The following is a 22796-nucleotide window of genomic DNA, read 5'->3' on the forward strand; positions in this document are numbered from 1 at the left end:
AATAACCAAGAACGAACACACTTGCAAATGAACTGCTGCTGCGTTTCACACATTTGCATAGTTCCGCAGATGTTAACAACTCTGCATGTATAGAAAACAACCACACATTTATTCACTCTTAGAAACCAAGTAGGTGGGGCCTTCTCTACACAGCTGCTAGATCTCATTTAGAAAGAGTTAAAGCAGAGAATTCTTTTTTTGTGTGTGTGTGTGAGACAGAGTCTCACTCTGTCGCCAGGCTGGAGTGCAGTGGTGTGATCTCCGATCACTGCAACCTCTGCCTCCCGGGTTCAAGTGATTCTCCTGCCTCAGCCTCCCGAGTAGCTGGGACTACAGGCAAGCGCCACCACGCCCGGCTAATTTTTGTACTTTTAGTAGAGACAGGGTTTCACCGTGCTGGCCAGAATGGTCTCGATCTCTTGATCCGCCCGCCTCCGCCTCCCAAAGTGCTGGAATTACACGTGTGAGCCACTGCGCCCAGCCTAAAGCAGAGAATTCTTATTTGGATGTTACACCTTGCTAACTTTATCTCAAAATTGGTTCTTTTATTCAAGATGTAGATTACTTTCAGGAGTTGTCAAAAACATCTTTGAACTAGTTTCTTTTTCTGTAAGAAACAGCCGATCAAGTTGGCCAAAAAATGACTATAGGCTCATCTTGAGGCCAAATGGGTAGCTATTTGATTCAGTTACATGATCACACACTGCCAAAGAGTTCACATTAAGGTCCATTCTCTAATCCCTTTAAGTGGCAATGCCAGATGTAGACGCTTTACAGACTATGTGTTTTATTCAATCTTCATAACAAACCCAGGGGAAATGACGTTGTTTTCTTTTTGTAAACGAGGAAATGGAGGTTCTCAGAGCTGACATAGCCTGCTCAAGATTCTAACTAAAAAGTGGGAAAGCCAGAATTCAAATCCAAGTTTCACTATGTTACACTGCCTCAGATGATATAGTCATTACACTGCTCAGAAAGAAAAAATGAGAACATTTTTACAAGTTGCTATAATAGAACTGTTTTATTAAACATACGAATGTACTTATTTTGTACAAAACGCAGTAACACTTCTTCCTTTCCTCTGCCCCTGGAGGCCACCACTGCAGCACTTCATGTTCACAGAAACACACGTCATGACAAGTGTGTCAAGCAGTCATGACAAGCAGGAAAGTGCAACTCTGAAAGTAATGCCACACAACCAAAGTGGGAAACAAAAACAGGCAGAGGCCAGCAGGTTTCTCAGCTAGGGCTCTGCCTACAAGGCCCTGGTCCTGCTCATCTTTCAGCAGCAAACATTTTAAGAAGAGAAACTCCCGAGCACTGTGTAAGTACTCTCCTGGTAGCATCCTTCCAATTCCACCTATCTTGCTGTGGTAACAAGCTTATTTGTAACTTCCTCAAGAAACCCCACCCTGGATTGCATCCCTGTCAATTGCCCATCTCCCTCTGAGCTTCAAACAAAACAAAACAAAACAGAAGAGCAGTAAGTTTCAAAAGGATGTCAGAGGAGACCTTTAGATAGATGAAACCTACTTCCTAGAAGCCACGTGGCCAAACATATGCAGAGCCGGAGACAACAGATTGTGAAACTAGGTCCAGCTGTAAAATATCTCAGGTACCCAATTAGATCCAGTTATTCTGCATCTGTGGATTTAAAATGGTCATCATCCACAGTAGAATAGATGTGCCCCTCATTGCTCAGAAAATCCACAGCTTGCCTAGAAAGAAAGAAAAAAAGTCATTTTCAGGCCAATTCAGAAGGAAATTGCCTTTTGGATATGGCCAAATATGCAAACTTTGCTTATCTCCCAACTCTCTACCTTAGCTAAGAATTCACAAGTATTTTGTACATAGAAAGCTCTCACAGGGAGAAATGCCAGTAAAATAGCAAAATAGAGCTTATTCATGGAGACACTAGCTATTAGGGCTATCTTGGATCCCTCTCCCAAACTGTGTAAAGGAAAGACAACAGGGCCTCACTTAAACACAGTCTAAGCAGGAAATCGAGGATCTAAAGCTGTAGTCACACTTGCACACAAAATCTCCTGGTAAAAAGAGCTGTCTTTAAAAGTTCCCCTTTTCCAGCCACACAGTGAAATCCCTTTGGTCCCCTCTGGGAAGTAAAGTTGTGGGAAGCAAAGGAAACACTGAAACCTTCAAACTCTTCAAGGTCCTCAGGGTTAGTGTCAGTAACGTATTTAATAGCCACAATCTACAGAGCACCTAAGTGACAGCAGTTCTCTACCTCATCAGCACAGTAACTCTGAGATAGGAATTATTATCCTTATTTTACAGGACAGGAAATGGAATTAGTCCTGAGTATTCCTTTTCTATCTAGGCCTGGCAGGTCAATTGATTTATAGTAACAAATAACTATCACAAGCACCATCACCATAAGTCAGTGTGTTTGACTGGTTTACTACACTGGAATCAGGAGGCTGCTTGTCTAAGATGGAATCAGGATAAGGGTGTTGGAAGGACTGGTTGTTTCATAAGGTCCAGATAGTCTAATACACTCATGTCCACAATGGGGACAGTAACAGCAACAGGACTGTACACCTGAGGACCAGGAGCTAAGGACTTCCCTCCTCCAGTCTAAATCCCATAAGGAAATCAGGTCAACTTTTTGCTCAGAATTATTATATATCCCTTACATATAACGGTCCTTAGTGTCTGCTGAATGAAAAAATTTGCTGAATAAGTGATGTGATGGGTAGCACCATTTTGGTGCATAGTCTTTTTCCTGTTTTTCCATAGCTGAACAATTTCCATTCTGCCACCAGGGTTGCAGTTAAGTTGTTTTTGTGTGACAGTCTCATTCTGTCATTCAGGATGGAGTGCAGTGGCACAATGATGGCTCACTGCAGCCTCGACTTTCTGGGCTCAAGTGATCCTCCCACCTCAGCCTCCTGGGTAGCTGGGACTACAGGCATGCGCCACTGTGCCCAGCTAATTTGTTTTTATTGTTTTTGTAGAGACAAGGTTTTGCCACGTTGCCCAGGCTGGTCTTGAACTCCTGAGTTTAAGCAATCTGCCCACCTCAGCCTCCCAAAGTGCTAGAACTATAGGCATGAGCTAGTGCCTGGCGAACTTTTACTTTTTTTTGAGATGGAATCTCACTCTGTCACCCAGGCTGGAGCGCAGCGGTGCGATCATTGAGTGCCACCACGCCTGGCTAATTTTTGTATTTTTAGTAGAGACAGGGTTTTCACCATGTTTGCCAGGCTGGTCTCAAACTGCTGACTTCAGGTGATCCACCCGCCTCGGCCTCCCAAAGTGCTGAGATTACGGGCGTGAGCTACCATGCCCGGCCGCCAAGTTTTACTTTTAAAACTCACTTCTCACTATCAGGAAACCCTTGTGAGGTGAAACAGGTACAATTCCAGAGCCTGAGCTCATGAAAATCAAATACTTACTTGATTGAAGATACAGACATGTGTTTCAGCTGGTTCTTGAGATCCTGAAAGTTCAACCCTTCAGGTCTTGGACAAGCCTTAATCAAATTCAACACCTGAAGATTCAAATCAGAAAGATTTTTGCAATTATTTTGGATCAGCCACCCCTTTGCAAACCTGAGTCCCTTTATAGGAAAGAAATAAACCAGGTATTCAAACAATCTTAGCTCATCAAAGAAATAACAAAATTTAAGACTGTCTGTGTTTTGTATTTCTGAAGCCACTCTGGTGGAGTTTACCTGGTTTTGGGCCACAGTGAGGCCATTTGCTGGCATGAAGCTATTCCCACCGAAGTTCCCTGCTTCACTCATTCCTGGATTGCTGATAGGTGCTCTCCCTGCTGAGGGCTGAATTAAGAAATAAGTTAACAATATTAGAAAATCCATCAAGTTAAACAGTCTTTACAACTTCAAAGAGCTCGGTAAGCAGCTTACAAAAAACAATTTATAAACAGTTTCCCAGTAACATTGCTTACATTGGAATGGACAGCTATTATCTAAAGAGTATTTCATAGGAAGATAAAGTAACTCCCCGAAGCACATAAATATCAAAAAGAGACAGATCCTCTTGGCTCCTTTTGTTTCTGATGTGAGAGGAACCAGAGAAGAGTAGCAGTGAGAAGAAAATTACCCAGAGTCTGCTATTTTGGTATCCGTGTGGCCCAATCACTCAAGCATTCACTGAGTGTCTATAGGCATGAAGCACCACAGGCAGAGAAAAGGAGACACAGTCCCTATCGTCCTCTCTCTTTCTTTTTTTTAAAACAAATTCTTAAAATGCTCTGCAATCACTATTTTCATTTCCTTTCTCCCCAGTCACTCCTCAGCCCACCATATTTGGGTTCTCCCCAAGTACACCTCTGAAACTCTTTTCACCAAAGTCACCAAAGACTCTTCAACCAATTATCAAAAAGTCTCTTTCAGTCCTCCTAATACTTGACCTCTCAGAAGCAGACACTGCTGACCACACTCCTCTTGAAATGTGTTCCTCCCTGGGCTTCTTGACACCACATTCTTCTGCTTCTCCATCTGACTCTCAAACTGAACCTTCTCAGTATCCCTCATTAGCCTCTTCTATCTGTCTCCCAAAAGGCTGACAGAGTCCCCAGGATTTCATCCCAGACTGCCTCCTAGGCCACAAATCCTCACTGCCAGCCGGATTGCTAACTGGACGCCAACATGGTGAAACCCTGTCTCTACTAAAACTACAAAAATTAGCTGGGTGTGGTAGTGCGCACCTGTAATCCCAGATACTGGGGAGGCTGAGACAGGAGAATCGCTTGAACCCGAGAAGCGGAGGCAGCAGTGAGCTGAGATCACATCATTGCACTCCAGCCTGGGTGACAGAATGAGACTCTGTCTCAAAAAAAAAAAAAAAAAAAAAGGCTGGGCGCAGTGACTCATCACTTTGGGAGGCTGAGGCGGGCAGATCACGAGGTCAGGAGATTGAGATCATCCTGGCTAACACGGTGAAACCCCTTCTCTACTAAAAATACAAAAATTAGCCAAGCATGGTGGTGGACGCCTGTGGTCCCAGCTACTCGGGAGGTTGAGGCAGGAGAATGGCGTGAACCCGGGAGGTGGAGCTTGCAGTGAGCTGAGATTGCGCTACTGCACTCCAGCCTGGGCGAAAGAGTGAGACTCCATCTCAAAAAAAACAAAAACAAAAACAAAAAAACCCCCAAATAAACAAAATTTTTAAAATTTGAATAAAGGCAATCTTTACTATGGCCTCCAAAGCCCCACATAATCTGGGCCCTGCCTCCTTGCCTACAACCCTCTCCCTCTCCCCTGTCATTTGCTTCACTCCAGACTCTGGCCTTGCTGGTTTCAGAGATGTCACGCTTACTCCACACTCCTGCTTCTTGCACTTCCTAGTCCCTCTGGTTTGGAATGTTCTTCCCCATCTAAAATTGTACCATTCTTGGTTCCCTCCATCACCCTCTTCTCCTATTTTGCTTTATTTACTTCAAAGCACCTATATAACTACCTAAAATTATATATATTTTTTGTTTATTGCTTCTTTCTCCCAAGAATATAAGTATATCGTGTTCACTGCTATACTAGAATGATTGGGACTATCAAATCAAAGTAGGCGCAATACATATTTTTCTTTTTCTTTATTTATTTTTTTGAGACAAAGTTGCTCTGTTGCCTAGGCTGCAGTGAGTAGCACAATCACAGCTCAATGCAGCCCTGACCTCCTGGACTTAAGTGATCTCCCAAACTCAGCCTCCCAAGTAGCCCATCGAATTCTTTAATTTTTTTTGTAGAGACAGGGTCTCCCTATGTTACCCAGGGTGGTGTCTCGAACTGGGCTCAAGTGATGCCCCCATACCAGCCTCCCAAAGTGCTGGGATTTCAGGCCATGAACCACCACACCCGGCCCTGAGGGCTTTCTTTCTTTTTTTTTTTTTTTGAGAAGGAGTCTCGCTCTGTCGCCCAGGCTGGAGTGCAGTGGCCGGATCTCAGCTCACTGCAAGCTCCGCCTCCCGGGTTTACGCCATTCTCCTGCCTCAGCCTCCCAAGTAGCTGGGACTACAGGCGCCCGCCACCTCACCCGGCTAGTTTTTTGTATTTTTTAGTAGAGATGGGGTTTCACCGTGTTAGCCAGGATGGTCTCGATCTCCTGACCTCGTGATCCGCCCGTCTCGGCCTCCCAAAGTGCTGGGATTACAGGCTTGAGCCACCGCGCCTGGCCTCTGAGGGCTTTCTAATACTAGAGTCAACAAACCTTTTGTGTGGTCCTAGATGGACTTGCCAAAGTCAATTCACACAATGGAAAATACTATGAAGAAATTTCAATATGAATCAATAAATATAATTTCAGGGAAAAAATAATAGTACATAATTATCCCTACTTAGCCAGTAAGTTAGAAGGAAGACAGCAAAATGCTGTCCTGAAGGGGGCTACTCTCTGAATATGCACTGACAATCCTTGGAGCTAAGAGCTCAGCCTATAATTACATGTCTGCACCTAAGGGTTGTCACAGGCCCCAGCTGTCCAGGCCAGTGTCAGAGGAACTCTTAATTCTGAGAGAAACATCAGTGTTTCATCTGAAATAAAATACGGTGACAAAGCTAATGAAGAAAGTGTTCTGAGGACTTAGTGATGTCTTTCTCTGGCTCGGCCTTCAAAATGTCAAGGAAATCAAAGCTGGAACACAAAAGTAACCTGTGTTCTTCCAAGGAAGAGAAAAAGCTAGGAAAGTGAGGCTACTCACCTGGCTGTTGGCTTTGCTTAGTACCATGTGTGCATTGATCACTTCCAGAATATGTGTGGTGAACTCATTCATATCCTCCAGGGGCATGATCTTAAAGGCTACCAGGCTCTTTTTGTTCTATCAAAATGAAGAAAAAAATGTGAATAAAATATGAACATACATTAATTTCAGGTCAACAATGTGGCTCTTTTCTTGGTTATAATATTAATATTTTGCCAATATGAGAAAAATGTTATATACTCTCAGAAGTAATCCAAATATGGTCAAACATGAGAAAAACACTAAAATTAATAGCTAAGGGACATTAATAATTTTCCCAAGGTTGCATAACGGAGCAAAATCTAGACTCCTGACTCCGAATCTAGTGTTCTCCTTTCTCCAACTAATGAACGCCACAGATGGCAATTGTAGGAGATTCTGTTCTTTCTTTACTATTCTGTCAATTTCATGTTAAGGTAAAAAAAAAAAAAAAAAAAGAAAGAAAAGAAAGAAAGAAGAGTTATTTCCTTTTGAAGAAGAGAGTAAGAAATAACTTCCCATTAAACAGGGGGACTTAAGTATTTTAACTATCCAAAAGCCATGACATGAATCTAGAAACTGCTTCATGCAAAAACACTTTAACTGCTATTTTATTCTGACTTTACCTGAAAAGATCTCAGGTGGCCTGCCACTTTCACATATGTTTCTGGAGGAACCACAGTGTTTTCACTGCTGGTGTCCTAACATAAAATACAAACATGTCATTAAGGTTTTAGTGATGCTGGTGAAAGCCTCTTTAACATTTCTATATTATGTAGAGAAAGAGAAAGTTACAAAGTAGAAGAGTTAAAGGATCCTAAAATGGCATTAAGGAGTTTGCCCTGCCTTTTACAACTTACTTTTTTGTAAAACCAGGAATTAGAATAAAAATATCTCTAAAGGTAATTCTCGGTTCCAGAGTTCTGTAGCACATCATAAAAAAGCAAACAATTATGACACTCTCATTCAAGCTCTTAGGCACACAGTTTTCTTTTTTTTTTTTGTGAGGGAGTCTTGCTCTGTCGCCCAGACTGGAGTGCAGTGGCATGATCTTGGCTGGCTGCAACCTCCCCCTCCCAAGGGAGGGTTTGAGTGATTCTCCTGCCTCAGCTTCCCCCGTAGCTGGGATTACAGGCGCCCGCCACCACGCCCCGCAGGCACACAATTTTCTGGTGGATATACTTATTGGCAAAGCAATTCTACTTTTGGGAATTTAAGGAAGTAATTAAGAACAGGCATTAAGATTTAGATTTATCATAGTACAGAATATTAAAAATTTTAAAACAACCTAAATATCCAACATAAAGTACACATTTCTATATAATAGGATACTCCACACTGTTGCAAATGACAACACAGAATTCTATTTACTGTCTGGAAAAACAAGTCATGACACATGGAAAAAAGCTGATTTCCCATTTGGGACAATATACACTAAACTGTTTAATGGTTGACTAGCATAATTACAAACTATTTTAATATTTATCAGTTTCCTAGAACATGCACACATTATTTATAAGAAAAATACATTAGCTGATTTTTTTTTTGAGACGAAGTGTCTTGCTCTGTCACCCAGCCTGGAGTGCAGTGGCACGATTTCAGCTCATTGCAACCTCTGCCTCACGGGTTCAAGCAATTCTCCTGCCTCAGCCTCCCGAGTAGCTGGGGCTACAGGCACGCACCACCATGCCAGGCTAATTTTTAAATTTTTAGTAGAGATGGGGTTTCACCATGTTGGCCAGGCTGGTCTCAAACTCCTGACCTCAGGTGATCCACTCATCTTGGCCTCCCCAAAGTCCCGGGATTACAGGCATGAGCCACCGCACCTGGTCAAAAAGACTATTTTTTAAAACAACTATCATACTGGCAAAAATTTAAGACAAAAACCCATTGTTAGGCCGGGTGTGGTGGCTCACGCCTGTAATCCCAGCACTTTGGGAGGCTGAGGCAGGAGGATCACCTGAGGTCAGGAGTTAGAGACCAGCCTCAACATGGAGAAACCCCATCTCTACTAAAAATACAAAATTAGCCGGGCATGGTGGTACACCCCTGTAATCCCAGCTACTCAGGAGGCTGACGCAGGAGAATTGCTTGAACCTGGGAGGTGGAGGTTGCAGTGAGCTGAGATTGCACCATTGCACTCTAGCCTAGGCAACAAGAGCGAAACTCCGTCTCAAAACAAAACAAAACAAAACAACAACAAACAAAAAAACCCATTGTTAGAAAGGGTATGGAGGATGGGCACAGTGGCTCACACCTGTAATCCCAGCATGTTGGGAGGCTGAGGTGGGAGGACTGCTTGAACCCAGGAGTTTGAGACCAACCTGGGCAACACAGTGAGATCCTATTTCTTTAAAAAAAAAAAAAAAAAAAAAAAAAAAAAAGGTTAAGGGTATGGAAACTAACTGGGCACTCTCATGCATGATTGAAGTGTAAACTGGTACCTTTATAGAAGACAGTACAAAAATGCAAAAATTAAGATGTTAAAAAAAAAAGTGAAGTGTGTATTTCCCCCCAGAAAACCTACTTTCAGGAATATATCTTATGATTATTTTATTTTTTTGAGATGCAGTTTTGCTCTTGTTGCCCAGGCTGAATGCAATGGCACGATCTTGGCTCACTGCAATGTCTGCCTCCCGGGTTCAAGCGATTCTCCTGACTCAGTCTCCCGAGTAGCTGGGATTATAGGTGTGCGCCACCATGCCTGGCTAATTTTGTATTTTTAGTAGAGATGGGGTTTCACCATGTTGGCCGGGCTGGTCTTGAGCTCCTGATGTCAGGTGATCTGCCTGTCTTGGCCTCCCAAAGTGCTGGAATTACAGGCGTGAGCCATGGCGTCCAGCCTTATGATTATTTTATAATCATGAAGAAATGTATGCAAAGATACTCACTGGTGCATTGTGTATAATGGCGAACGACTGAAAAGAAGCTAAATGCTGTTCCCTGATTGGGTCTACTGTTAAGTAAGAAACGATGTATTCTTACAATGGAATAGGTGGTCATTTAAAATGATAGATGTAAATCTTTACAGATAACATTAAAAAATCAGTTCCTGGCTGGGCCATGGTGGCTCAAGCCTGTAATCCCAGGACTTTGGGAGGCCGAGGCAGGTGGTTCACCTGAGGTCAGGAGTTCGAGACCAGTCTGGCCAACATGTTGAAACTCCGTCTCTACTAAAAATACAGAAATTAGCCAGGTGTGGTGGTGCACGCCTGTAATCCCAGCTATTCGGGAGGCTGAGGCAGGAGAATCGCTTGAACCCGAGAAGCAGAGGTTGCAGTGAGCCAAGATTGCGCCAATGCACTCCAGCCTGGATGACAGAGTGAGACTCAGTCTGAAAAAAAAAAAAAAAAAAAAAAAAAAAAATTGGTTCCTCACCAGGCATGGTGGCATCAGTCTATAGTTCAGCTACGTGGGAGGTTAAGGTCAAAGGATCACTTGAGCCCAGCTTTGAGGCCAGTCTAGGCAGCAAGCCAAGACCCTGTCTCTATTTAAAAAAAAGGCCTGTGGCTCATGCTTATAATCCTAGCCCTCTGGGAGGCTGAGGCGGGCGATCACCTGAGGTTGGGAGTTTGAGACCATCCTGACAAACATGGAGAAACCCCATCTCTACAAAATACAAAATTAGCTGGGTGTGGTGGCACATGCCTGTAATCCCAGCTACTCGGGAGGCTGAGGCAGGAGAATCACTTGAACCCGGGAGGCAGAGGGTGCGGTGAGTCGGAGATCGTGCCATCGCAACAAGCCTGGCAACTCCAGCCTGGGCAACAAGAGCAAAACCCCGTTTCAAAAAAAAAAAAATCAGTTCCACAACATAATTTTTAGTGAAAAGAGCAAATTACTTAGCAGATGCATAGCATATTATCCCTTTTACAGTAAAAGAGGTATGTGGACATCTGTATGTACGTATAGGCAGAGACAGATGTCTGAAAGGATATTTCCCAAAATGTGTTATAACAGTTCTTTAAGGGACATGAGATTTCAGGTGATTTTTAAAATGCTTGATGGCAGGGACTGTGTCTACTTCATTCTTTTTATACCTGGAATCAGGCACAGTCTGGTTCAGAATTGGTACTCCAACAATAACTGCTGAATGAATTATCCTTTATTTTTCTGAGAGGCAAAAAATTAAAAAATTACATAACTACCAAGTTATTTCTCTATGGTAACTTGTGGTTTTTGAAGGAAAAGTCTTTTTTTTTGAGTCAGAGTCTCACTCTGTTGCCCAGGCTGCAGTGCAGTGGCGCGATCTTGGCTCACTGCAACCTCTGCCTCCTAGGTTCAAGCAATTTTCCTGCCTCAGCTTCTGCGTAGCTGGGATTACAGGTGCCCGCCTCATTTTTGTATTATTAGTAGGGACGGAGTTTCACCATGTTGGCCAGGCTGGTTTCAAACTTCTGACTTCAGGTGACCCGCCCGCACTGGCCTCCCAAAGTGCAGGGATTATGGGTGTGAGCCACCGTGCCCAGCCTAAAACAGTCTTTATTATCCAAATTTTGTGTAATGAATGTATTTCAAAAACAAAATACAAAACACCAAGAGGCCTTCTGCACAATTAAAAATATAAAAGGATAAAAAGTATATACTGTATTTCAATCTATTTTATCCATGTTTATAAAGACACTTATATACACATGCTACTGTGTAAAAATTGGGTCAAATCCTGCATACCATATTGTAATATGCTTTTTTCAACAATTTATGGCAAACACTTATTTGTGACAATACATGCTTTTCTATATCATTTGTAGTATGTTATAAATATGTCATGGTTTACTTAGTAATCCTTTATTGCTAGTATTTTGAGATTATTTTTATTTATTTATTTTGAGACAGAGTGTTGCTCTGTTGCCCAGACTAGAGTGCAGTAGCATGATCTCGGCTTACTGCAACCTCCGCCTCCCAGGTTCAAGTAATTCTCCTGCCTCAGCCTCCTGAGTCGAGTAGCTGGGATTACAGGTACGCACAACCACGCCCGGCTAATTTTTGTATTTTTAGAAGACAGTTTCACCATGTTGGCCAGGCTGGATTTGAACTCCTGACCTCAGGTGATCTGCCTGCCTTGGCTTCCCAAAGTGCTGGGATTACAGGCGTGACCACTTCACTGGTCTAAATCTTTGTACGTGTCTGTAATTCTTTCCTTGATGTAAACTCCTAAGCCATGGAGTTTTGCTAGGTCACCACTGTTTTGTTTTGTTTTTTTTTTTTTTTTTTTTTAGACAGAGTCTTGCTCTGTCTCCCAGGCTGGAGTGCAGTGGCACGATCTTGGCTCACTGTAAGCTCTGCCTCCTGGGTTCACGCCATTCTCCTGCCTCAGCCTCCCGAGTAGCTGGGACTACAGGTACCTGCCACCATGCTCGGCTAATTTTTTGTATTTTTAGTAGAGACGGGGTTTTACTGTGTTAGCCAGGATGGTCTCGATCTCCTGACCTCGTCATCCATCCACCTCAGCCTCCCAAAGTGCTGGGATTACAGGCGTGAGCACCCGGCCGTTAGGTCACCATTTTTATGACTGATGCTTTTGATACAAGCTGATGTTTGAGAAAGGTTATACCAATTTATACTCACACTATAAGCCTACTTTCTTGGACAATAACAAATCACTCAATATTTATTAAGTGCCTACTACTAAGCTAGGGCACTGTGTGGTAGCTGCTGCTCTTACTAGAACTAGACATTGTCATTCTTTGTTTTCTTTGCAAACTTAAGCTAAAAATGATATCTCAATGTTTGTTAAGCCTGCTTTAGTTACTGCCACTACCATTTCTACTGTCTTTTATGAATTATCTGTGCATCCTGTTTGGTCATTTTTCTAAGGTGCAGTGGTTTTCTGGTTTTATAAGAGCTTTTTGGCTGGACGCAGTGGCTCAAGCCTGTAATCCCAGAACTTTGGGAGGCCAAGGTGAGCAGATGACTTGAAGTCAGGAGTTTGAGACCAGCTTGGCCAACAGGGTAAAACCCTCTCTCTAGTAAAAATATAAAAATTAGCCAGGCATGATGCCACAAGCTTGTAATCTCAGCTACTCAGGAAGGTGAGGCGGGAGGGTTGCCTGAACCAAAAAGGTGGAGGTTGCAGTGAGCTGATACTGAGCTACTGCACTCCAGTCTTGGAGACAAAGTGAGACTCTTTCTCAAACAACAACAACAACAACAACAACAACAAACAAAACAAAACTCAAAACCAGAAACAACAAAAAAGAGCTTATTTTGTTGTTGAGACAGTCTCAGTGTGTCACCCAGGCTGGAGTACAGTGGCACAATCTCAGTTTCACTGCAACCCCTGCCTCCCGGTTCAAGCAATTCTCTTGCCTCAGCCTCCCGAGTAGTTGGAATTACAGGCGCCCACCACCACGCCTGGCTAAGTTTTTATATTTTTTAGTAGAGATGGGTTTCACCATGTTGGCCAGACTGGTCTCGAACTCCTGACCTCTAGTGATCCACCATGCCAGGCCAAAAAGGAGCGTTTTATTAATTAAAAATTTAAATGTTTGTAATATGTTGCAAATATTTTCCGCACTCATTTAAACAATATTTATTCTAGGACCACTGTGTGACTAGCACTGCTCTAGGTGCTAAGGCTACAGTGGTGACCAAGATAAAAATCTTTGCTCTAGGCCGGGCGTGAGGGTTCAAGCCTGTAATCCGATCACTTTGAGAGGCTGAAGTGGGTGGATCACCTGAGGTCAGGAGTTTGAAACTAGCCTGGCCAACATGGCGAAACCCCATCTCTACTAAAAATACAAAAAATTAGTCAGGTGTGGTTGCAGGTGCCTGTAATCCCAGCTACTTGGGAGGCTAAGGCAGGAGAATTGCTTGAACCTGGGGCACAGAGGTTGCAGTGAGCTGAGATTGCGCCACTGCACTCCAGCCTGGGCAACAGCGCAAGATTCTCTCAACAACAACAAAAAAAGCAGGGGCCGGGCGCGGTGGCTCAAGCCTGTAATCCCACTGCTTTGGGAGGCCAAGGCGGGTGGATCACAAGGTCAGGAGTTCAAGACCAGCCTGACCAAGATGGTGAAACCCCGTCTCTACTAAAAATACAAAAATTAGCCAGGCATGGTGGCAGGTGCCTGTAATCCCAGCTACTTGGGAAGCTGAGGCAGAGAATCGCTTGAGCCTGGGAGGCGGAGGTTGTAGTGAGCCGAGATCCCACCACTGTACTGTACTGCCTGGGCGACAGAGTGAGACTGTCTCAAAAAAAAAACCAAAAAAACAAAAAAAAGCCTTTGTTCTATTGGAACTTAACATTCTACTGTCTCCTGTCATTTGACTTTTAATTCTATTTTTGGTATATCCGGAAGGTATATAATCAAATCTATTAACCTTTCACTTTACAGTATCTGTCTTTGATGTCTTTTTGTATTATTTTTATAAGAAAAAACTTTAAAAAGACTAAAAAAGTTCAACATCTCTACAGTTCCAAAGTAACCCCATCATGATTCAAAAACAGCCACTTACATCTGTGTCAACCCACTGGCGAACGTCCATGGGTGCAGCTGTCATGTCATCTATTTTGTAAACAATGTTGGTTGGAGCCTTCTCTGCATGTCTAATGATCCCCACAATAGTGACCTAGGTTAGAAGAAAGAAAAAAAAAAAGGCTGTTTCCCCCGAAACCAAGGCTACATTTTTGTATTTTTAAACATAGTCTTATTTCATTCTTTATTATGAGTAAGTGATTCCTTTACAAATTATTTGACATACCTGTGAAATCTCAACATTCCCAATTCTGAACACTTCATCAACCAAAGTGGCAGAAAGCAGCTGAGATATAGTACAGGGTACAATGTGCTGGGCTCGGGCTCTCTAAAAAGAAAAAGCATGCAAAATTCAATTAAGAAAGTAATAACTACCACTCATTTGACACCTGCCATGTGCCAAGTACTTTAAATGTATTAGAACACTGAATTTCAAAACAAATCTCATTATCTTTGCTTCAGAGAGATGGAAACCAAGGCCATATAGCAAACCAATACCACACTTTTAGACTCCAAACCCAGGTTTGTCTAACTCGAGTTCCTGCTGAATACATGTGTTGCCCCGAGAATTCACCAAAATGAGTAGGTCAGAGTGGGGGACAGGATAAGGAAGAACGACCTGCTGCTGCCAGAACAGACCTTCAAGAGGAAACCCCAGCTTTAGGGTGTAGACAGGCTGGTGCTGCTGTTCAGGTCACTGACAAAATGAGATGGTATGGGGAAAAGGTTTGAGAAATGACTAATGGAGACAGAACTCTGGGATTGCTTGTAGGTCTTGTGATGAACTATAAAAGGTAGAACAGCTTCTTGTAGGACAGATTTTTTGACAATCAAATGGAGCTCCTGGGGAAATGGAATAAGAGCTTGGACATGTTGGACATCTTTTAAAAAAATTTTTTTTTTTTCTTTTGAGACAGAGTTTCGCTCCTGTTGCCCAGGCTGGCGTGCAATAGTGCAATCTCAGCTCACCGCAACCTCTGCCTCCCAGGCTCAAGTGATTCTCCTGGCTCAGCCTCCTGAGTAGCTGGGACTATATGTGTGTGCCAGCATTTTGCATTTGTAGTAGAGACGGGGTTTCTCCATGTTGGCCAGGCTGGTCTGGAACTCTTGACCTCAGGTGATCTGCCCACCTCAGTCTCCCAAAGTGCTGGGATTACAGGTGTGAGCCACTGCCCTTGGCCACATTTTATGTTTTGAGATGGGGTCTTGTTCTGTCACTCAGGCTGGAGTGCAGAGGCATGATTATAGCTCACTGCAGCCTCAAACTCACGGGCTCAAGCAATCTTCCTGCAACAGTCTCCTGAGAAGACGGGACTACAGGCATACCACCACACCCAGTCAATTAAAAAAACATTTTTTTTTGTAGAGATGGGGCTTTGCTATGTTTCCCAGGCTGGTCTTAAACTCTTGGTCTCAAGTGATCCTCCCACCTTAGCCTCCCAAAGTATTAGGATTACAGGCATAAGCCACTGTGCTGGACTCATGTTGGACATCTTAGGGGGAAGAGGCAGGATAGGGTAGGCAGAACAGTATCTAGTGAGTACACTCAAATCATATCCTTTTTTTCGAGATGGAGTCTTACTCTGTTGCCCAGGCTGGAGTGTGATGGAGCGATCTTGGCTCACTTCCGTCTCCTGGGTTCAAGCAAGTCTCCTGTCTCAGTTCCCCAGGTAGTTGGGATTATAGGTGCATGCCACCACACCCAGCTAATTTTTGTATTTTTTCTAGAGATGGGGTTTTGCCATGTTGGCCAGGCTGGTTTCGAACTCCTGACCTCAGGCAATCTGCCCACCTTGGCCTCCCAAAATGTTGGGATTACAGGCATGAGCCACTGCACCAGGCCCAAATCATATCTTAAACCAGCCACACAACAGTGTAAACTTATTTTTGCCTACCAGTGGCAAGAGGTAGTCTGGGTGACATAAAGATGAATACAATGGGACAGGATTTACCCTCAACATATTCCTAATCTAGGGGAGGTACAAAGGTAAACAATAAACCTGATCTTGATATACCATAAAATGAAATGTGCCATGTGGGACCTCAGAAAAACTTATTGGCAAAAGAGGGAGGCTTTAGGCTGAACTCCGAAGCACGAGAATTTCAACAGTGAAAAAGTAGCAGGTAACAGGCTGAGGGCAAGTACGTACTCCCAGTCTCCCAGAGGGAATATGTACAAGGCGGAAAAACAATGAGAGCTCTTCCTGTCAGAAGCCAAGAGGAAGTGGACCAATACCTGTACTGCATGGAAGACTTAGAACACAGTAGACTCTTGGCCTTCATGGATTTATCAGTTGCAACTCTGACCTGAACATCCATGACACTGCCATGCTGAAGCATGATTTTAAACGGTTAGTATTGCCACAAAGGGATAAAGCAAGCTCAGTCAACCGCTGGCATATATGCCACAAAAGGCAGCAGCCAAGCTTGAGGGTTAAGACTGTGGCTCTATTCTCAAGAGCAGTTGCTCGGCCAGGCGTGGTGGCTAACGCCTGTAATCCCAAGGCCGAGGCGGGCGGATCATTTGAGGTCAGGAGTTTAAGATCAAGCCTGGCCAACATGGGGAAACCCTGTCTCTACTAAAAATTAAAAAAAAAAATTAGCCGGGTGTGGTGGCGTGTCCTGTAATCTCAGCTACTGGGGAGGCTGAGGCAGGAGAATCACTTGAACTCGGGAGGTGAAGGTTGCAGTGAGCCGAGATCTTGCCACTGCACTCCAGTCTGGGCAACAGAGACTCTCCTCAAAGAAAGGAAAAAAAAAAAAAAAAAAAAAAAGAGCAGTTGCTCTTGGTCACATTTATTAACTCATTTGTACCTTGGTTTCCTCATCTGCAAAACTAGGAATGATAAATTATAAAAACTAACTACATGGTAAAGGCTCAGAATACTACCCAGCACACAGTACTCAATAACAAATGTTAGCTATTATTATATTAGCTATTGTTCCTCATTTTTTACATCTGCAATAGCTTTTAATAACAATGTGATGGGATCAACTGTTTTTCAATTTTACTTTATGATATTTTATAGGTAAAGTTACATGCTATGTTAATATTTATAGTTTTAAAATTTGCAGGGGTCCCAGGATTTACCTCTCACAAACTACTATATTTCTGTTTTTACCTATCACAGCTGAGATTTTCATTGTATCTTCAGCATAAGAAAACTTAAGAACCAGTAAGGTAAAGTGGCAAGAACATGAGGTTTGGAGCCAGAGAGTCCTATAGACCCATGCTCAAATCCCAGCTCCAAAGCCCTGGACACAGGACCACCTTTTCTGAAAACTGGGGATATATACCTCTTCAGTTGTAAATGAGACACATAATATATACGAAGTGCTAATACTAACCTCTGCATGCAGTGGATGTTTGACAAGTATTATTACCTCTCAGGTAAAAAAGTTATATATGGATAACAATTGAGATGTTAACAATGCCTTCAAATTCATCTCAAATCAAGTATCTAGTTTTTATTGAGCACATATTTTATGTAGGAATTGATCGCAAGGAATTCCTAGTTTGCTCCGAAGAGATTCACAGAGTGTCAATACAAGTATGCTTAATTTTGGGGGAAAAAAAACCATTTTCAGACTAAAAAAATTTTCATAGCTGACTATGAACTACAGGCTATTCTGACAGTACTTCATGAAGGTACCATTATTACAGATTAAAAATGGGTCACTATTTGAAACTTCACATGGTTCAATCACATTGAACAAATATATAATCAACAGGAAACATTTTGGATAGTTTTTATCAACCAGGGATGGTGCTGCACACCTGTAATCCTAGCTACGTGGGAGGATCCCTTGACCCCTGGAGTTAAGAGTCTGCAGTAAGCTATGACTGCACCACTGCACTCCAGTGGGGGTGAAAGTGAGACTCTGTCTCAATTTTAAAAGAAAAAAAGAATAGGGTGTTTACCTAACTTTTAACTGTGGAAAATACTAGATTTAAAAACAAAACAAGGCCAGGTGCAGTGTCTCATACCTGTAATCTCAACACTTTGGGAGGCCAAGAAGAGCGGATCGTCTGACATCAGGAGTTTGAGACCAGCCTGACCAACGTGGCAAAACCCCATCTTGACTGAAAATACAAAAATCGGCCAGGCATGGTGGCATGCGCCTGTAGTCCCAGCTACTTGGGGGGCTGAGGCAGGAGAATCGCTTGAACCCAGGAGGTGGAGGTTGCAGTGAGCTGAGATCGTTCCACTGCACTCCAGCCTGGGCAACAGAGCAAGACTCTGTCTCAAAAAAATAAAAAATAAAAATAAAAACAAAAAGACTGTCCAGGCATGGTCGCTCATGCCTGTAATACTACCACCATGGGAGGCAGGGGTGGGAGGATTGCTTTAGCCCAAGAGTTTGAGACCAGCCTGGGCAACATAGTGAGACCCTGTCTCCACGAAAAGAAAAAAAAATCCAGAGACTGGGATTGAGTCTCCAACTTACAAGCATTCTTCTCTGAAAAGCTATCTTAATACCCAGCTTTTAGGAATTATGAGATAAAAATTCTAACAATCAGAATGGAGAAAAATAGTTAAGCTTGGGAAGAAAAGATGAGAACCAATCATCTACCTTGTTTTCTCCTGCACGACCTCAAGAAAATCAAAATAGAAAATTAAAATCCCTTGAGATCTTCTAGGACAGAGAAAACTACAACAGGGAGAAGTTGTTGCTCATCAGATGTTGGATTTGTTCAGCATCATGTGTGTACTGTCTGATTCTAGTTCCTTATTAGCTATGTAAGCTTAGGCAGTCCCTTAATATACCTGAGTCTTTGCTGTATGCTGGAATAAACAATAAATTCCTTACAGAATTACGTAAAATAATTTATATGAAAGTTATAAAGTGGCCAGGCGCAGTGGCTCACGCATGTAATCCCAGCACTTTGGGAGGCCGCGACGGGCGGATCACAAGGTCAGGAGATCGAGACCATCCTGGCTAACATGGCACAACACCGTCTCTAATAAAAAAATACAAAAAATTAGCCAGGCATGGTGGCGGGTGCCTGTAGTCTCAGCTACTTGGGAGGCTGAAGCAGGAGAATGGCGTGAACCCGGGAGGCGGGGGTTGCAGTGAGCGGAGATCGCGCCACTACACTCCAGCCTGGGCGACAGAGCGAGACTCCGTCTCAAAAAAAAAGAAAGAAAGTTATAAAGCAATGTTCAAATATACCAGAATATCAATGAATGTTTTAACCTGCTCACACTGAATCTTAACACATCTGAGTGACTCCTAAAGAGAAGTCAAATTAACCCCACATTTATAGAATGAAATTGCAGTTGTTAAATGCAAACTCAGCTGGGAGTGGTGGCTCACACCTGTAATCTCAGCACTTTGGGAGGCTGAGGCGGGTGGATTGAGGCTAGGAGTTTGAGACCAGCCTGGCCAACATGGCCAAACCCTAACTCTAAAAAAAACCACAAAAATTAGCCTGACACGGCAGTGCACATATGTAGTCCGAGCTGCTAGGGAGGCTGAGGTGGGATGATCACTTGAGGCTGGAGGTCCAAGCTGCCATTAGCTGTGATCACGCATCACTGCTCTCCAGCCTGGCAGACAGAGACCCTGTCTCAAAAAAAAAGAAAAAAGGCAAACTCATTTCTGAGTGACTAATCAACGTTTAGACAGCTTTCTATAGATTGTTTTCCTACACAATGCCTTACTTGTCAATTCTCAGAACCACCCTATGACATGAGTACTACTAGTATCATCAGATGAGAAAAACCAAGGGCCACAGCCTTCAAGCTGCTTTCCTGAAATCACAATGGCAGTTAAAAGGCAAAATGGATTCTGGAGTCCCCGTGTTCTGGCTCCATAGCCTGTATTCTTTGTATATAATATAAGTCTCACATGACATTTTAAGGTATGTTAGCCCCTCTTCATAGGTGCAAAACTGACTCCCAAGCCAGTTACGAAATGTGTCCAGTGACACCCTGCAAGTAAAGCAGCATTGCAATAGCAGAACACGTCTATGACTTCAAAGACCACATTTCTTTTTTTGAGACAGAGTCTACTTCTGCTCTATTGCCCAGGCTGGAGTGCAGTAGCACCATCTTGGCTCACTGCAATCTGTCTCCCGAGTTCAAGTGGTTCCCTTGCCTCAGCCTCCCTAATAGCTGGGATTATAGGCACCCACACCACGCCTGGCTAATTTTTGTATTTTTAGTAGAGACGAGGTTTCACCATGTTGGCAAGGCTGGTCAAGAACTCCTGATCTCAGGTGATCCACCCGCCTCAGCCTCCCAAAGTGCTGGGATTACGGGGTGAGAAACCGCGGCCGGCCCAAAGATCACACACTTTTTTTTTTTTTTTTTTGAGACAGAGGAGTGCAGTGGTCCGATCTCAGTTCACTGCAAGCTCCGCCTCCCGGGTTTACGCCATTCTCCTACCTCAGCCTCCCAAGTAGCTGGGACTACAGGTGCCCGCCACTTCGCCTGGCTAATTTTTTTTGTATTTTTTAGTAGAGACGGGGTTTCACCGTGTTAGCCAGGATGGTCTCGATCTCCTGACCTCGTGATCCGCCCGTCTCGGCCTCCCAAAGTGCTGGGATTACAGGCTTGAGCCACCGCGCCCGGCCAAGACCACACTCTTGATGTCGCCTCACATTTAATTTAAAAGCGACTTTGGGCCGGGCTCGGCGGCTCATGCCTGTAATCCCAACACTTTGGGAGGTCGAGGCAGGCGGATCACCTCAGGTCAGGAGTTGGAGACAAGCCTGACCAACATGGAGAAACCCCGTCTCTACTAAAAGCACAAAGTTAGCCGGGCATGGTGGCGCATGCCTGTAATTCCAGCTACTCGTGAGGCTGAAGCAGGAGAATCCCTTGAACCCGGGAGGCGGAGGTTGCGGTGAGCCAAGATCAGGCCACTGCACTCCAGCCTGGGCGATAGAGCGAGATTCCAGCTCAAAAAAAAAAAAAAAAAAAAAAAAAAAAAAAGTAAAAGAGACTATTAATACAAGTACAGGCCAGGAGCAGTGGCTCATACCTGTTACCCCAGCACTTTGAGAGGCTGAGGTGGGAGGATGGTTGAGCTCAGGGGTTCGAGACCAGCCTGGGCAACCCCCAGGTGAGACCCATAGTGAGACCCCCATCTCTATTTTTAATAAAAATAAAAAAAAACAAGTTGAGAGCGTTCACACAAGACTGATTCATTGGCTACACTAATCAATTTCAAAATAAAGCCAATGAGGGGAAAAGCCAGGGCAACAGGAGGTGCAAAATTTGGCAAGATTTCATTTCTGAAACTTACAGCACTTAATTATGAGAGATGCGGATAATAATAGATCATTATCGCATCAGTTCATGTTGAAATCTTCCTTCAAAGCATAAAGTTTCTGTCATAGATGACTTAGGGACTTCAGGACAGGATAAAACAAAACCAAATACTCCTTTCAACCTACTGATTTCTTTTCGGCCTGAGAAGGTGCGGGCGATCCAAAGCCCCCCGGGGACTGCGTGTAGCCGCCGGCTCCCCCATATGAGGAGCTGCCATAGCTTTCGAATCCACCTGTTTTGAACAACAGGATTAGTGCCTGTGCCACGTCCCGCGCCTCCGAGAAACCTGCAGGCTCCCCGAGGCTTCGCCCCTCCAAATACTGCCCGCGTCTCCCTAACCTTCCTCGCCGCCTTCCTGCGACCCCCAAACGCCCCAGCTCCGCTCCCGCCCTTCCTCTCCGGCTGCCACACGCCTCTCGGACCCCAGGCTCTCCCTCTTGCTAAAACCTCCTGCGATTCTCTTCCTCCTCCACCCCGCACCCCCATCATTACTGTTCCACATCTTGGTCGCGATTTTCCGCAAAGAGGCCGAGAAGGTTCGGGTCTGGGGGAATCACGGAAAACCACAGAACGCGGCCCCTACTGCGCCGCTCTAGCTACTTTTCTCTGGCGCCACAAACTCCTTCGCGCGAATGACGGAGCCAGTCAGCTCCCGGGGAGCTTCTCGCTTCAGCCAATCGGTGCTCACGAATGCTACGCTTGTTCCTGTCTTCTCTGCCTATGCTCCGGAAAACGCACACCGCGCTCCCAGTTGGCTCCAAAAGCCTCCGCGGCCATCTTTACGAAGGGCAAAACCCTCCGCACTAGCGGAAGCAAGGAGCTGGCAGGGCGGTATCGCAAGAAATCAACCAATCAGAGCAATACTACCGCGACGCAGCGCCGCATGATTCCACCTTCGTCAAGTGCGCGACTTCTGACGTCACTTCCTTTGTTCGGCGTGCTCGGGTTCCCGCCAAACTATCACCAATCAGACGACGCCTTCAGCTAAAGGGCCGTAGTGGGGTTTTTGGCTTCGGTGTTCCCACGCGCGGTCGCGCGGGAATTGCGCACCTCAGGGACTCGCAGCACTAGCCGCACAGCACCGCGTGGAGTTGCTTATTCTTTTACATAGGAAGTCCCATTCTCTTCGTGTAATGCCACCAATGGTCCCGATTCTCCCCAGTGGGGCTGTGAGACTCCTACGCCCTTTTGCCTATGACGGACTTGTAAAGATCTGAGGGTGGCACCCCTCGTCCCCCAGCTGTCCCCACCCCAGTCTCATCCAGGCTTGGCCTCTCCAGTCATTTCTACCATTTTTCTTAATTCTTCATATGACGTGCTGGTCTTTTCCTCCCATAGGGAG

At 44.3% G+C, this 22796-nt stretch overlaps 1 protein-coding gene across 2 annotated transcripts; it reads right to left on the bottom strand.

Moving 5' to 3' along the window:
- Positions 1-992: 992 nt before the first annotated feature.
- On the bottom strand, positions 993-22306 carry RPA2 (replication protein A2). 2 transcript variants are annotated; one of them, XM_021938324.1, is made up of 9 exons: positions 22143-22306; positions 21580-21686; positions 14401-14502; positions 14155-14268; positions 7323-7397; positions 6679-6795; positions 3695-3802; positions 3417-3511; positions 993-1718 (listed from the first exon to the last, which is right to left on the bottom strand). In XM_021938324.1, the coding sequence occupies exons 4-9, from the start codon at positions 14197-14199 to the stop codon at positions 1634-1636; spliced, it is 525 nt and encodes a 174-aa protein (XP_021794016.1). In that variant the 5' UTR covers positions 14200-14268; positions 14401-14502; positions 21580-21686; positions 22143-22306; the 3' UTR covers positions 993-1633. The 2 variants fall into 2 exon arrangements, with proteins under 2 accessions (XP_021794016.1, XP_003891479.1); XM_003891430.2 differs by having other exon boundaries at positions 21947-22306.
- Between the last annotated feature and the right edge of the window lie 490 nt (positions 22307-22796).

This window comes from Papio anubis, chromosome 1 (genome assembly GCF_008728515.1).
Source record: "Papio anubis isolate 15944 chromosome 1, Panubis1.0, whole genome shotgun sequence".
In the NCBI taxonomy this organism is placed as follows: domain Eukaryota; kingdom Metazoa; phylum Chordata; class Mammalia; order Primates; family Cercopithecidae; genus Papio; species Papio anubis.